The sequence below is a fragment of the Mesoplodon bidens genome (assembly GCF_964165515.1).
Source record: "Mesoplodon bidens genome assembly, chromosome: 17".
NCBI classification, from domain to species: Eukaryota; Metazoa; Chordata; class Mammalia; order Artiodactyla; family Ziphiidae; genus Mesoplodon; species Mesoplodon bidens.
The window spans coordinates 22,147,917-22,165,282 of NC_138174.1; the positions used below are offsets into that span (position 1 = coordinate 22,147,917).

Consider the following 17,366-nt stretch of genomic DNA (forward strand, 5'->3'; position numbering starts at 1 on the left):
GCCAGGGGCAAGGGCTGTGGGCACAACCAGCAGGACAGGCTTCATCTATGGTCCGGGGAAGCACACACAGACGGCAAGTGTCTCGCGCAGATAGCAGTTGGCGTATCTGTGTGACGGCATCTCTGCCGCCTCAGACGGACATTCTGGGTCACGCTTGTCTCTGAGTCTCAAGATAAAAACAAGTACTCTTCAGAAGCTATCAAACAGTTCTCTAAAGAGGCAGGCTTTGAAACCGGGGACTGAGAGTCAGGACGAGCTGCTTATCTGGAAAGAGGCCCTACCGCCTGCAGAAATGGAAGATAATATTTTTATAAAAACGGGAGAGAAAAAATGGCCAAGTCTCTAAGAGGGGGGTGTTTAAACCCTTGGGGCTTCAGTGTGAATCTGGGGTCCTAGGAGATCAAATAAAGACAAAGGCAACCAGTTAAAAAGGCCCAAGCAAGAGTCCTGGGTCAAGATCTGAACAAGAAAAGTTTCTGGCCTGTTTGGAATAGTCACCTGAGAGGACCCAGAAGAGATATCTGACTAAGAAACAGGTTTTAGATTACTGATGGAATGTATATAATACTAACTACAATAAGGCTAGTTTCCAAATTAAACCAGACAAAGCAAGATATGGCCCTGAGATGTCCTATCTGGACAATTCCACGTCTCAAAAGAACACTCTGTTCACCGAGCTTTTGCATCTCACAAAGAAAACTTTTTTTTTTTTTAAATAGCAAAACGGTGGTGTATTTGGGTTGCTTTAAGGGAATAAAATTTTGTTTATTTCTGATATTCAACTTAAAGTACAAACCCCTATTCATTGATTTTAGTGTACCTCTGGGCGCTTCCTGTTTCCTGCCTGGGTCGGTCTGAAAGATTCTGATGCTTTATCGTGGGAACATAGTCTCACCCACTGGGAGTGTTATCACTGAAATTGCTCACACTCCTCCTTGGAGTGAAGAGGCGGGGTCTACAGCTCTCTGGAAGGTCAAGACCAATGTGAGTGGCTGAGCCTGCCAGGTGAAGGCGTGGCCTGGGAGGATGGAAGACAATGGGAGCCTAAAGTGTCCATGACACACCAGTCCCACTCATGGTGCCACTACTTTACATGAGGGTGATGGGGACAGAGATGGTGGTGACTGAAGCTGCAGGTTTCAAGCGTGCTGTGGGCCAGCACTTACATCCCTGGAACCATTCAGTACCAGGACAAACTCTGGAGGGTCCCCTCCTATCCCCATTTGATGGGTAAGGAAATCAATACAGAGAGAGTAATGAACTTGTCCAAGGTTCTTCAGCAGAAACATAGCGAATCCAGGCTTTGAACCCACATCTGGTGGAGCCCCAAACTATCCTCCCCTCTGAAGCCTCCTATCCATTTACTGCCATTTGGTCAGTTTTCAAAGTAGTGTCTTGCCTAAGAGACCTTTTGCAATCCTGGAAAGTGGAAATTTCCTTCCTCTGAAGGGGGTGTGTATTTAGTATTTAGATGTCCTCTGACTGGTTACAACCATGGACTTGGGCTGGGGTGGGATCTCGGGGGGCCTCCCTGGTGAGGGGTGGGCATTCCCTGGGCACATGTTTTTGTGCCGGGGGGTCTCTGGGTGCCTGTGTGCTGCGCCCTCACTGCTCCCCTGGTTCCTCTTCCTTCCTTTTCGTTATCTGGCTCTTATCAGCACCAGCACTGCTGGCACGAAAGGCATGTGTGGAGAACAAGGAAGGCCAAGGAAAGAAGCTGAGAAGGAAGGGGCCAAGAGTCTGCTGTGACACATCACTCCCCATAATAATGGGGTCCCATAACTTCTTGGAGGTTTGCTAACTTGTTTTGCCACGTAAAATGGAGTAAGGGTGACCAATAAGTGAGCCTATACTTAAAGGTCAACATTTTTACCATTCTTCATTTTTTCCCAAAAGATACTAGGAAAACAGATAAAACCTGCATTCCTTGTGACTTGCCTCACCTGAAAATTTATTTACCCTAGGTACACTGACAGTATTTCTATAATTTTTTATTTTTTAAAATTAATTAATTAATTAATTTTTGGCTGCGTTGGGTCTTTGTTCCTGGGCGTGGGCTTTCTCTAGTTGCGGCGAGCGGGGGCTACTCTTCGTTGTGGTGCGCGGGCTTCTCATTGCGGTGGCTTCTCTTGTTGCGGAGCACGGGCTCTAGGCGTGTGGGCTTTAGCAGTTGCAGCACGTGGGCTCAGTAGTTGTGACTCGCGGGCTCTAGAGCGCAGGCTCAGTAGTTGTGGTGCACGGGCTTAGTTGCTCCATGGCACGTGGGATCTTCCCGGACCAGGGCTCGAACCCGTGTTCCCTGCATTGGCAGGCGGATTCTTAACCACTGCACCACCAGGGGAGCCCTCTATAATTTTTTAAACTGAGTGTAGTTGATTTACAATGTTTCAGGTGTGTACAGCGAAGTGATTCAGTATATATATATATATATATTGTTTTTCAGATTCTCTTCCATTATAGGTTATTACAAGATACTGAATATAGTTCCCTGTGCTATACAGTAGGTCCTCGTTGTTTATCTTTCTTATATACAGTAATGTGTATCTGTTAATCCCAAACTCCTAATTTATCCCTTCCCCCTCTCCCCACTCCACTTTGGTAACCATAAGTTTGTTTTCTATGTGACACTACTTCTAAAAAAGAGCCCTTTGCCCAGCCCACCGTCAATTAGAAAAGTGGGTTTAATAGAGTGAGGTAACGAAAGCAAGAGAATCAGATCAATGATCAACATCTTCACTACTATTAGAAGATTTCATATGTTTCCTGTCTGTATAAAGACCTACAAAATATGAATAACTAACCACATGAACTCAGAGAGGGCAAATGACCTCAGAGGTATCCCAGGGACTTGGTGAAATGGAACTTAAGCCTGGCACACGGGTATATCCTGTTCAAAGGAAAGGGACTCGCTGGACAGGGACAGGAAGGGGTGTGTCTACAGAGGTAAGGAAATCCTACCGCAAACTCCAATGCATTTTGTGCGAGCGTGACAGGCAAGGGCAGGGGTGAAGGTGCTGTTGTGCACACTGCAGATGATGGCAGGACGCTAGATGGGGCGGGTCTCTCCTACTCTGTGCTACAAAAGTGGAACAGAAGCGAGAGAGAGCAGTGATAAGGGGCTTCAATCATTCAGGCACCTGACAAGGCTCATTACGGAAAGCAGAGGAACTGATAAAGGGAAGAGTTAGATTTGAGGAAATCACATTTTTTTAAACATCCTTATTGGAGTATAATTGCTTTACAATGGTGTGTTAGTTTCTGCTTTATAACAAAGTGAATCAGCTATACGTATACATATATCCCCATATCTCCTCCCTCTTGCGTCTCCCTCCCACCCTCCCTATCCCACCCCTCTAGGTGGTCATAATCGCATTCTTTTAAACGAAGAGAAGCGATAGGCAGATAACTGAATCACTTAGCTGTACAGCAGAAATTAACACAACACTGTAAATCAACTATACTTCAATAAAATAAATTAAATAAAAAAGATAGGTAGGAGCCTATGGTCTGCGACTCTGAAAAGGGAGGAACTCAGGAGGGAGAGTAGGAGCTGCAAGAACTGAATCTTGACTAAACCCAGAGACGTGGCAACGGGTATGAATCTAAAGGAGCTATTGTGTTTTTCATGACGTGTTTGGTTTAGGAAAGGACACGGACAAAGATAGAAGGAAGGGCACAGTACCAAGGATGAACTGAGAAGAGTGACACATTTCTGTGAGAACAGAGCTTGGCCTGAGCTGAAGCTTGCAAAAAAAATGCAAAAGTTGGCAAAAAAAAAGAAAAAGAAAGGAAAGAAAATAAGAAAAAAAAGGGAGATGGTGGTGGATTATTTTTAGCTATGATTTAAAAAAGGAGGAGGTCCGTTGCTTGGGGATCATGGTGGCATGGTAACAGAGGGTAACATTAAGAGGACCCAACTCCCCGTTTGATGTCTAGCCTTTCCATAGAAGCTAGTGGTCTTAAGTCGATTTAAAGAAGCATCCTTAGAAGAGCACTAGACATGCAGGCAGGGGATGTAGTATGCCAGTAAGTGGTGTGTCCTTTTGGCCACTTTAAGTCCAAATCTCCAGGCCCTGCAGGCTCCCATCCGACGCCCCTGGACAAACCAACAGAGAGGATAGCAGAGACAATGTACTTGATCCCTGAACAAACTAATGGAGACTGGGGAGATTCCAAAAGATTGTGGTCAGCAAATGTCCCAATTTACCCAAACGGGGGGGGAAAGGTACAGTTCCTACTATGTGAACCAATAAGCCTGGCAAAATTTTAATTAAGATGTAATTTAGGGAAGGTTTTTAATCCCTTTGGAAAGGATGGATATTGAGAAATAGCACAGGTTGGAGAAAAATAAGCCAGACTAAATGACTTATTGGCTTTTCCCCCTCTCCTATATGCTACCTAAGGGCACAGACCAGAGAGGGCCCCGGTTACTGTGTATCTTGAAGCCAAAAAAGAAAAAAAAACCCAAAACACCAGCTCTGTATCTATTTAGTTCCTGACAACAAGGGCTACGTGATGACCGAGGCTCACAGATCCCTGTGATTGGACTTTGGCCGGTCTTGAGCCTGTCGTACTATCTCAGGCCTCTGTGCCTTTGTCATGCAGTGTTCCCTCATGTGGAATAACCCTCCCTTTGTCTGGCTGTTTGTCCTTCAAAACTCAGCTCAAATGGCACCTTCTCTGGGAAACTTTCTCTTCTGTTCAGTATGAGTTAGAAGGCCCTGATATAGTCTGACTGTGTTTTCCGAGATCCACATGTTGGAATGCTAATGCCCAATGTGATGGTGGTAGAAGGTGGGGCCTTTGGGAGGTGATTAGGTCCTGAGGGCGGAGGACTCATGAATTGGATGAGTGCTCTTACAAGAGAGACCCTACTGAGCTCCCTAGCCCCTTCGACCACGTGTGGATGCCGTGTGAGGATACAAGGAGAAGTCTGTGATTGGGAAAGGGGCCCCCAACCGACCACACTGGTACCCTAATGTGACTTCCAGGCTCCAGAACTGTGAGCAATAAATGTCTGCTGTTTATAAGCCACCCAGTCTATGGTCGTTTGTTATAGCAGCCCGAAGGCACTAAGTCGGTCCCTCGTCCACGCTTGCCAAGCCCTCCGGGTGCTCTGCTGTCAGACCGCTCTTTTCCTGGGAGCAATGACATGTTCCTTATCTGTCTCCCCAGTGCCAGCTGCCCCCTGAAGGAGTTTGTATCTCCAGAGCCCGCACAGTGCCAGGCACACCAGGGACCCTCAAGACACGAGGACTGCTTGCAGGAGTTTTGCTGAGAGGTTCAAAGTCAGCCTGAGGGGAGTTGTCTCTAATTGTTTTCTGTGGCTTCTCCAAATCTAGACTTTTATCAGTGCCTTGGGCGAATAATATATTTTCAAGAAACCATAAAGCTGGGAGAGAGAGATAATTAGATAAAAGGCTTAAGGTTCAAGATCTAACAATCTACAGTTTGGCCATAAAGCCTGAAAACATAGATAACTTTTTTTTTTAAACGTCTTAACTGGAGAAAATTGCTTTACAGTGTTGTGTTAGTTTCTGCTATATAACCAAGTGAATCAGCTATATGCATACGTATATCCCTGTATATCCCCATATCCCTTCCCTCTTGGGTCTCCCTCCCACCCTCCTTATCCCACCCCTCTAGGTGGTTGCAAAGCACGGAGCTAATCTCCCTGTGCTATGCGGCTGCTTCCCACTAGCTATCTATTTTACATTTGGTAGTGTATATATGTCCATGCCACTCTCTCACTTTGTCCCAGCTTACCCTTCCCCCTCCCTGTGTCCTCAAGTCCATTCTCTAAGTCTGTGTCTTTATTCCTGTCCTGCCCCTAGGTTCTTCAGAAGCTTTTTTTTTTTTTTTTAGATTCCATATATATGTGTTAGCATATGGTATTTGTTTTTCTCTTTCTGACTTACTTCACTGTGTATGATAGTCTCTAGGTCCATCCACCTCACTACAAATGACTCAATTTCGTTTCTTTTTTTGACCAAGTAATATTCCATTGTATATACGTGCCACATCTTCTTTAACCATTCACCTGTTGATGGGCACTTAGGTTGCTTCCATGTCCTGGCTATTGTAAATAGTGCTGCAATGAATATTGTGGTACATGACTCTTTTTGAATTATGGTTTTCTCAGGGTGTATGCCCAGTAGTTCGATTGCTGGGTCGCATGGTAGTTCTATTTTCAGTTAAGGAACCTCCATACTGTTCTCCATAGTGGCTGCACCAATTTACATTCCCACCAACAGTGCAAGAGGGTTCCCTTTTCTCCACACCTCCTCCAGCATTTATTGCCTGTAGATTTTTTGATGACGGCCATTCTGACTGGTGTGAGGTGATACCTCATTGTAGTTTTGACTTGCATTTCTCTAATGCTTAGTGATGTTGAGCATCTTTTCATGTGTTTGTTGGCAATCTGTATATCTTCTGTGGAGAAATGTCTATTTAGGTCTTCTGCCCATTTTTGGATTGGGTTGTTTTTTTGACATTGAGCTGCATGAGCTGCTTGTATATTTTGGAGATTAATCCTTTGTCAGTTGCTTCATTTGCAAATATTTTCTCCCATTCTGAGGGTTGTCTTTTCATCTTGTTTATGGTTTCCTTTGCTGTGCAAAAGTTTTGAAGTTTCAATAGGTCCCATTTGTTTATTTTTGTTTTTATTTCCATTTCTCTAGGAAGTGGGTCAAAAGGATCTTGTTGTGATTTATGTCATAGAGTGTTCTGCCTATGTTTCCCCCTAGGAGTTTTATAGTGTCCGGTCTTACATTTAGGTCTTTAATCCAGTTTGAGTTTATTTTTGTGTATGGTGTTAGGGAGTGTTCTAATTTCATTCTTTTACAGTAGCTGTCCAGTCTTCCCAGCACCACTTATTGAAGAGGCTGTCTTTTCTCCGTTGTATACTCTTGCTACCTTTATCAAAGATAAGGTGACCATATGTGTGTGGGTTTATCTCTGGGTTTTCTATCCTGTTCCATTGATCCTTATTTCTGTTTTTGTGCCAGTACCATACTGTCTTGATTACTGTAGCTTTGTAGTAGAGTCTGAAGTCTGGGAGACTGATTCCTCCAACTCCGTTTTTCTTTCTCAAGATTGCTTTGGCTATTCGGGGTCTTTTGTGTTTCCATACAAATTGTGCAATTTTTTATCTGGTTCTGTGAAAAATGCCATTGGTAGTTTGATAGGGATTGCACTGAATCTGTAGATTGCTTTGGGTAGTATAGTCATTTTCACCACGTTGATTCTTCCAATCCAAGATCATAGTATACCTTTCCATCTGTTTGTATCATCCTTAATTTCTTTCATCAGTGTCTTATAGTTTTCTGCATACAGGTCTTTTGTCTCCTTAGGTAGATTTATTCCTAGGTATTTTATTCTTTTTGTTGCGATGGTAAGTGGGAGTGTTTCCTTAATTTCTCTTTCAGATTTTGCATCATTAGTGTATAGGAATGCCAGGGATTTCTGTGCATTAATTTTCTATCCTGCTACTCTACCAAATTCATTGATTAGCTCTAGTAGTTTTCTGGTAGCATCTGTAGGATTCTCTATGTATAGTATCATGTCATCTGCAAACAGTGACAGCTTTACATATTCTTTTCTGATTTGGATTCCTTTTATTTCTTTTTCTTCTCTGATTGCTATGGCTAAAACTTCCAAAACTATGTTGAATAATAGTGGTGAGAGTGGAGAACCTTGTCTTGTTCCTGATCTTAGAGGAAATGGTTTCAGGTTTTCACCATTGAGAACAATGTTGGCTGTGGGTTTGTCATATATGGCCTTTAGTATGTTGAGGTAGGTTCCCTCTATGCCTACTTTCTGGAGAGTTTTTATCATAAATCGTGTTGAATTTTGTCAAAAGCTTTTTCTGCATCTATTGAGATTATCATATGGTGAAAACATAGATAACTTTTTTATACAGATGGATTTTTCCTCTTGATTTTCTGTGGCATGCTAATGGCATTTTTTTTGGTTTGTTTGTTTGTTTTTTGGTTTGTTTTGTTTTGGGGAGAAAATCAGAGAGCGATCATCTGAGGCAATGCATCACAGATGACTATGCAGGCACTGAGGGAAATACTGCATTGATGCACCACATTCACTGCAATTTTTCACAGTGCTCTGAACTATGCATTGCTAATGCAGGGCAATGCAATACACTGAATACATCATGTAACATCACTAACCATACTGTACATTATTACATAATATCCGTAAGCCATTTATTATTTATGTTCTTCTATGTTTCCATACTTTATGTCTACTCTGTAGAAAAACAGCTTACAACCAACAATGAAGTTAAAATAGAAATGTTCATGGAGCTTTATATTAAGTCTAAAAAAAAGTCTATTTAATATCTACAGCATGGGGAATATTTGGTTTTATCCATCTATCCATCCATCCATCCATCCATCTAGCCAACGAGATTAACCACTCCCTATGTGCTAAAAACTGTGCTAGTATCTAAAAATTTAGTGGAAGTTAAATACTGTCTTCCCTAAGCTTATATCCTAGTAGAGAGAAATGGATAATAAGTAAGCAAATTAAATAATTTCAAATGTTGATGAAGGCCATGAATAAAATAAAACAATGTGTGATGCAGATAGGGGACAACTTTAGATGGGAGGGTACGGAGATGCATCTCTGAAGCTTGCAGCAAGTTGACGTGAAGAAGAGCTTGGTGGGGCCTGGCTGGCCATTAGCTCTCTGTAAGTCTAGGAGGTCCTGTGATTATTAAAAATAAACTGCAAGACAAAGGATTAATCTCCAAAATATACAAGCAGCTCATGCAGCTCAGTATCAAAACAACAAACAACCCAATCCAGAAATGGGCAGAAGACCTAAATAGACATTTCTCCAAAGAAGATATATAGATTGCCAACAAACACATGAAAGGATGCTCAACATCACTAATCATTAGAGAAGTGCAAATCAAAACTACAATGAGGGCTTCCCTGGTGGCATAGTGGTTGAGAGTCCGCCTGCCGATGCAGGGGACACAGGTTCGTGCCCCATTCCGGGAGGATTCCACGTGCCGCAGAGCGGCTGGGCCCGTGAACCATGGCCGCTGAGCCTGCGCTCCGCAACGGGAGAGGCCACAACAGTGAGAGGCCCATGTACCGCAAAAAAAAAAAAAAAAAAAACTACAATGAGGTATCACCTCACACCAGTCAGAGTGGCCATCATCAAAAAATCTACAAGCAATAAATGCTGGAGAGGGTGTGGAGAGAAGGGAACTTTCATGCATTGTTGGTGGGAATGTAAATTGATACAGTCACTATGGAGAACAGTATGGAGGTTCCTTAAAAAACTAAAAATAGAACTACCATATGACCCAGCAATCGAACTACTGGGCATACACCCTGAGAAAACCATAATTCAAAAAGAGTCATGTACCACATTGTTCATTGCAGCTCTATTTACAATAGCCAGGATATGGAAGCAGCCTAAATGTCCATAGACAGATGAATGGTTAAAGAAGATGTGGCACATATATAGAATATATGGAATATTTTACTCAGCCATAAAAAGAAATGAAATTGAGTTATTTGTAGTGAAGTGGGTGGACCTAGAGTCTGTCATACAGAGTGAAGTAAGTCAGAAAGAGAAAAACAAATACCGTATGCTAATACATATATATGGAATCCAAAAAAAAATTGGTTCTGAAGAACCTAGGGGCAGGACAGGAATAAAGACACAGACGTAGAGAATGGACTTGAGGACACGGGGAGGGGGAAGGGTAAGCTGAGACGAAATGAGAGAGTGGCATTGACATATATACACTACCGAATGCAAAACAGATAGCTAGTGGGAAGCAGCCACATAGAACAGGGAGATCAGCTCAGTGTTTTGTGACCACCTAGAGGGGTGGGTTGGGAGGGTGGGAGGAAGATGCAAGAGGGAGGGGATATGGGGATATATGTATACATATAGCTGATTCACATTGTTATACAGCAGAAACTAACATAGATTGTAAAGCAATTATACTCCAATAAAGATGTTAAATAATAAATAAATAAACTGTTTGGGGCATATTAATAAAAGCAAGGTTATGAGACAAAAAGCAGGGACAGACCTACTATCTCTGTAGCAGTTGCACCATTTCTAGACCAACTTCTGCAGTTGCAAATGCAATACTTTAAGAGAGTCATGGCATGTACAGAAGGGTCTAGAAACTACATCTTATGAGGACAAGGTTGAGAGAACTAGGGAAGTTGAGTTTGTAGAAGGAGTCATTAAGCAGTCATCTTGGAAATATCCAAGGAGTCAAGACGTTCAGAAGCAAAAGAGTGCAAGCCGTTTGGTTTTCGGCATCCACACCTGAACTACCGAGAAGACGGCACCATGTGGTTCAAAGGAGGGGAGATGTTTCTGATAGAATCAGAGCTGCACAGAAATGGGATAGGCTTTTTGAAGGAGTGAGCGCCCCTGAAGTATTCCAGCAGTGGCCGGGTAAACTCTATTAAAGATGAGGGATCCTTGTATTGGACCAAAGGCTCCCTTTGAGGACACATCTTTAGGGATGGCATACACTTTCATTTCCTGGAGTGGAAGACCTTCTCTCATCTTGGAATCATCTTTGAAAAAATTGAGACTCACACAAAGGCTTGTTTGGCAATAGTGCCGAGACCATCGGATCCCTCCTTCCTCCTAAGAGCTTTCGTTTCCTTGGAAGGGTGGTCTCCTAAAGGTCAGAGGCACCTGTAGTCGTGGGCGTCTCTTGCCATTGGGGAGGAATGACGTCTTCCTGGGAGGTTTAGATCTTTGCAGGAAGATGTGTACTCCTCGCCTTCCCTGCCCTCAGCAACAGTGAGGAGCTGGAGGATGGGAACATCTAAAGACCTACCTTGTTGATAGAAGTGACCTCCACTCACCAGTACTTCAGAGACCCAATCCATGGGGACCAGGAATTAATCAAGGCTCCCAATTACAGAAGTCGACTAGAAACAACTGCATGATCCTTCTGGTCAAGTCTGCACTGTGTGTGTGTGTGTGTGTGTGTGTGTGTGTGTGTAAGTAAAGCTCTCTTAACTTGCTACCTTCCAGCATCAGGTGACTGCACCTTGAGGCTCAGGTCAAAGGCTCTGTTTTACCCAGCACCTCTGCAGAGCTTCCCTTAAGGCGGAAGGCCTCTCCTTCTCTCTGGAATGTAGATTATCTCAGGCAGACAGGTGCTCCACTTTCTGTTCCAAATGCCCTTTTTAGGTTAGGTCTTCAGAGAAAGCTTTAACTGAACTCTGAAGTGTAGCCAGCCAACTTAATTGCTCACTGTAATCATTTTATGATTATGATTTGATAACATATCAGTTCTGTCTCTACTCTGTTTGCTGGAATGGAAATGAAATCAAAACCTATTAAGATGAAGGCTTCAGGCAGCAATTAACTTGAATCCCAGACCAATATAGTTTTTGTCTATTTACCTTGAGAATAAAACATGTGTTTTTATAGGACAAAGGAGACCATGGGATATAAGGGCAGCGAGAAACCCATACCTGAGCCGCAGACAACAAAAACAAACAGTGCCAACAGCCATGGTCCCACAGGATATTTCTCTTCTTGCGGCCTCTGAAAGGGAATGGGAGAAAGTAAGATTAGCTTCATTCATTCAAGAAACATTTACTGAGTATGGCTAGTCACTAGACACCTCTGTGAATGAGACAGACCCAGTCTCAATGCCAGCAGGCAGATCTAGATGAACAAAGTCAATATTAAGGGATCAAGATTGGTTTGGAAAAATTCATCAATAACCTTACTTACACCCCTGTAACTCAATGAACTTGGTGGTTCTTAAATATTCTGGGGACTGATGAGGTATAAATACACAAACCAATACAGTGATTTGGGAAGCCAAAAATGATATTACTAATCATTGCTTCTGTTGGCTGAAAGCACACTTCATGCCAGGCACTCTAGAAAGCAGCCAACATCTGCGATCTCTAGCACTCACAACTCCACGCAAGGCCAGTATTATCATCTCCATCCTGTACTTGAGAAACTGAGGCTCAAGGTCTGCTAACGGGAACAAGAGCTGGGATTCACGTTTAGGTCTGCCTCTTTACGGAGCCAGGGGATTTTCCTCCAGCAGATTCATCTTGAATTCCTGCACCCGCGGCTTCCAAGCAGGGTTACAGAGCACAGCCATTTTCTCAAAACTTTCTAAGTGCTAAAAACCTGGGAAGCCACTGCAGTGGAAACCCTGGGAACAGTAGATGCACCACAGCAGCTGTGTGTGGAGATGAGAGGAGCGGCGTTTTGTAATAAACCTCCTAATTCTTAGTGAAGCTTATGCTTGGGAGAAATCTCAGCATCCCCGGGAAGCACAAGGGGACTGTGGTTCCCACACGGACCAGCCCTGCGTACCTCCTGCTCTTCTCAAGCCAAAAGCACAGACGTCAGAGGAAGGTCTCTTTGCAACTCCTCTGGGTCTGTGTGCAGGTAAGGCTTGGTCCTTACAAGCAAATCAGTCAATGGAAAACCAATATTTTCTGAGAAAGGCAGCTGAAAATGTGGAGAATTTCTCAAGTGAAAAGGGAGGAGGTAGAGTGAAGAAACATGAAGAACTCACTAAATATTCCCTCACTGGCATGAGCCAAAAATAGGCTGTGGCCAACGTAGGTTAAAGAACTTATTTTATCATAGACAAGGCAACAGTTCTTTGGTTCTCAGCTTACCTGTTCCATTCTTAGAGAAGCTTCTCTCTTCTACCTCAGTTGAGTTCACTTGGCACTTAAATCACCAAGTACTTTTTTTAGATAGCATTTATCACAGTTTGTATCTCGATGTTTATTCTTGTGATACTCTGTTTGATGTCTGTCTTTCCGCTAGACTGTAAGCCCTGCAAGGGCAGGCACTGTGTCTCTTTCATATATCAATGTATAGCAATGTCTGGCCCAGAACTTAAACACAATAGATGCTTAATAAACATTCTTGGAAGAATGAATAAGCATACAAGCCCCACTAAATACGATGTCTTAGGTCAGCTAGAGTAAAGAAAGGGTCTAGGGGGCTTCCCTGGTGGCGCAGTGGTTGAGAGTCCGCCTGCCGATGCAGGGCACACGGGTTCGTGCCCCGGTCGGGAAGATCCCACATGCCGCGGAGCGGCTGGGCCCGTGAGCCATGGCCGCTGAGCCTGTGCGTCCGGAGCCTGTGCTCCGCAACGGGAGAGGCCACAACAGTGAGAGGCCCGTGTACCTCAAAAAAAAAGGGTCTAGGAAGGATATTGGCTCTTTTAATACTCCCCAATTGGCGATAGGGTTATTCCAGCATTTCTCTTACTAGAGAAGTATGGATTAGTGTCAGTGGCAGGTAGAATCTAAGGATTAAAACCACTCACTTCTCTGACCTTGACCACTTGTATCTACCAACACTCTTGTATGGTGGCAAATCTCACTGCAAGGGAATAGATCGTTTCTTTTGACTAGAAGAAAGACAAAATCAGTCTTAAATAATTGCATAGGATAACTTTAATCAGCATTTGTACTGTGTCATTCTTTGGCACTTAAGACCAGGTCAAGATCAGAGCAAGTAAGTAATAGAGGTATTAAATACAGTTACCTGAACAGAGTGTGACATTCACCCCTCTGCCCCTTGGCCAACTTCCTAATCACTTGTGACAGTTGACCAGAAACAAATTCTGTTGCTGTCATCCCACTGATGCTAAACGAAAAAATTCATTTAGTTCTATCTCCAGCAGAGTCAACAAGTGAATCCAGGAGCCTGTAGATGGAGTTTTGATCTCATGCAGATACCAAATGGAGTCACTTATTTTTTCCTTTGCAGAAAAACTCAAATTATCAGGATACAGAGTTTGCATCCTGATAACACAAAATCCTTTCTGATGACATTCCACAGTGAATCAATATTATTTGTGGACTTTCAGAGCTCAAGAACTCCTTGGCTGGTCATAATACCAATATATCGTTTTTTGAGGGCTTGGAGTTGCTTTTTTGGGGAAGCAGTGCCCAGCACAAATCTGTTGGGACAATTCACCTAAGCCTGAATCTATTGCTGGGAAAGGTAAGAAAAGCAGTAGAATCCTGCAAATGACATGGTTCATTTCCCGCAGGAATTTGTCACTCCCTGGGCTCCAAAATGCAGAGGATGGCTTTCCCTGTGATAAGATACCAGCAGGGTAACTCAGAACTCTGAAATTGAAATTGCCCTTTCATTCTGAAGAAGTTACTACTGTATAATCATGAAATGATTATTCCATTTCTGTTATCTGGGAGAACAGTACTGATTCACTCCATAGCTGTAAGCTGATAATGAAATACCCAAGCATCTATATACAATTAAAGGAGTTTATTTCTGAACAATTAGTCTGAAGTTTCTGTTAGAATCTGTTCATGTGTCTGCATTTATTGAATTTCATTCTGAACAAGTTACCCCTTACAAGTTACTTCCTTCAAAGTATAATCATGTTTGATCTCTAATTAGGAAAATGAGATTTAAGCTTTAAAGCGTTTCTTTTTGAAAGAGAATTTCATTTTTCTTTTTGGATGCTGATCCATTTACAATAAAGTTAACCAAAAAGCCTTTCTAACCAAAGGAAAATAAACATACATTGTGGCTTGGTTTGGAAACCTTTCATTACAAAGTGAGTAGGACCATTTAGAAACACTCATAGGCGCCAGGCACTTCTGAAGGGCCCACTCCATGGTATATCAGAACCTATTAAAAATCCACTCAGACCATACATTAAACATAATTTGAAAATATCTCTGAAAGTTAAGTTGAATTGCCGTCAAGTTGACTACATTTCCTAGATATTTAAACAGCTTTTTCTCCAATTTTTCCATTTTCTTTTCTTATTTTGTTTGTTTTGTTTTTGGGTTCTTTTGCAGTACGCGGGCCTCCCACTGCTGTGGCCTCTCCCATTGCGGAGCACAGGCTCCGGACGCGCAGGCTCAGCGGCCATGGCCCACGGGCCCAGGCGCTCCGCGGCATGTGGGATCTCCCCGGACCGGGGCACGAACCCGCGTCCCCTGCATCGGCAGGCGGACTCTCAACCACTGCGCCACCAGGGAAGCCCTTCTTTTCTTATTTTGGAGCCAATCATTTTTCTTTCAGGTACCAAACATTTTCTAGTAGTCTTAAGAAGCTAGAAATGGCAGACACTGCCTTTATCAAGCCTAATGGGTAAAACAGCTCTGCAAAGCAGTTTCTGTTTTGTCGTTACTTCTGCAGTCAGATCAGTTGTCTACTGAGGAGAATTAAGTGACCTCTGTTTTGTTTTGTTTTTAAATTAATTTATTTATTTACTTTTGGCTGTGTTGGGTCTTCATTTCTGTGCGAGGGCTTTCTCTAGTTGTGGCAAGTGGGGGCCACTCTTCATCGCGGTGTGCGGGCCTCTCACTATCGTGGCCTCTCACTATCGTGGCCTCTCTTGTTGCGGAGCACAGGCTCCAGACGCGCAGGCTCAGTAGTTGTGGCTCACGGGCCTAGTTGCTCCGCGGCATGTGAGATCTTCCCAGACCAGGGCTCGAACCTGTGCCCCCTGCATTAACAGGCAGATTCTCAACCACTGCGCCACCAGGGAAGCCCGTGACCTGTTTTTTTAGTTCACTAAAAGGAACCACACAAGTAGAAATTTTGAGTAAATCAGCTAGTCTGTATGATATCCTGGGAAGAATTGATCTCCTAGGGATATAAACCCCGAATACTTTAACATCCATTAAAAATTGTTTTTCAATGTCAATTTGGACAGCAAGTTGTTTTTTTTTTTTCTGAGTAAAAATAAGGAAAACAGAGATCTACGTGAAAAATAGTTCCAATTCAATGGCATACTGGCGTTTTCCCAAATGAGAGAACTTCCAGCACAACTTAAGCTTGTAGCTGCCTACAAAGATCCAAATTTGATGCTAAGGTTTCTCTGCCATAGTACTGCTTGGTTCTGCAAGAATTCTGGTAGAGATTGCAGATCCAGCTTTGTGCTCAGTTAAGCAAACCAGCTTCATGCCTTTGGCTAAAAGCAACTGCCTCATCAAGTCTGCAAGCTCTTCCAGCCAAACCTCAAGTTTCAGCTGAACTTCCACTGAAGTGTCTGGGATAATAGATTCCATGCGCCTTTGCTCATACACTTGGAGACAAGCACTACTCAACAACTCATCCGAGGGCCGCCTCTGAATGTCCAGGATCATGGGCCTGGCAATTTCTGTTGAAGATCATTTGCTTTCCTAAAAACAAACAACACACACACAGACACACACAAAACCCTGTACTTAAGGCACAGATTTTACGTAAGCATTGTTATAAAGCTTTAGTCTACAGTTTTGGAGGTGCAGAATGCCTGGCAATAATAAGCTAGTCTCTAAAGTTCTGGAACATACTATCTGGATGAGCCGGAATTGACGAGGTGAACAAGGGGAATGTTGCGTTTAAACTTTCGCCGAGTGGTGCAGGGCCTCCTGCAGAAGAGGCAAAGAGGAGCATGGAGGGAAATACGGGCTGAATAGCATTCCTAATTCCCCGTTTATACAGGGAGACCATTACAAAGGGGCAGGAAAGAAAACCTTATCTTGGTGTGTTTGTTGGGGATGGAGGGCAGGGGATGAAGCCTAGGAGGGAGACGTGGCAAAGGGCCTCCCTTTACTCATTCATTCATTCATTCATTCAACAAAACCGAGCTAGCACCTACTAGGTTCCAGGCCCCGGCGTCAAGCAGTTGGTTTAACTGTTCCCTGAAGGATGTGACTTTGGTCTTTCCCGGAGACAAAGGCCCAGTTCTCTCCTGGGGAGGCCCTTCTGCGCCTCCGCGGTAGCCCCAGCAGACGCTCCCAGAGGGGCCACGGCCAACCAGGGTCCGCTCCGCTCAAGCGAGCACAAGTCCGCGCCGCGGGGAGCCCGGCCCTCAGCGCCCACCGTGCGGGACCCCGCGGGAGGGGCTGCCCGGGGCGCTGAGGAGGGGGAGGCTGGCCCCGCGCCCTCCCAGCCCGGGCCCGGCCCCACGCCGCCCGGTCAGCGCCGCCCCCGCCTTACCAGGGTTTTGGCTACATTCCCCCTCTGGGTGATGTTTTTGCTGTGCTTCTCGTTAGCCATCCGGATGCGCTGTTTGGCCACCATGGCTCGGGCGCTAGGAAATGCTCTCGACTCCCACCTGCAAGGATCACCCCCCCACGTGAGCCCCCGACAGGACCGAGCGCGTCCCGCCGGCCCCGGGCGCTGCAGGTGGCAACGCGCGGCCCCCAAGCCCCGCGCACCCCGCTCCCCAGCCCCCAATGAGCCGGCTCCAGAGAGAGGCCAGAGCCCGGACGGAAGTAATCTTTCATCTCAGGAAACCCTCTCCTACTTCCTCGCCATCCTTCCGGTCCCCCCAGCTACCTAACCAGCGCGGCCCCGAGGCGGGCGCTGCGGCGCGTCCTCCCCGCACC

At 44.4% G+C, this 17,366-nt stretch overlaps 1 protein-coding gene across 1 annotated transcript in view; it reads right to left on the minus strand.

The window, feature by feature from the left end:
- Window positions 1–17,085, minus strand: part of SERP2 (stress associated endoplasmic reticulum protein family member 2) — a 28,715-nt gene extending 11,630 nt beyond the window's left edge. The window contains exons 1-2 of the mRNA XM_081214800.1: window positions 16,975–17,085; window positions 11,490–11,562 (exon numbers count right to left, since the gene is read on the minus strand). Coding sequence (XP_081070926.1) covers window positions 11,490–11,562; window positions 16,975–17,058 — 157 coding nt within the window. The 5' untranslated portion in view covers window positions 17,059–17,085. The remainder of the gene's footprint in view (window positions 1–11,489; window positions 11,563–16,974) is intronic.
- Window positions 17,086–17,366: the final 281 nt, after the last annotated feature.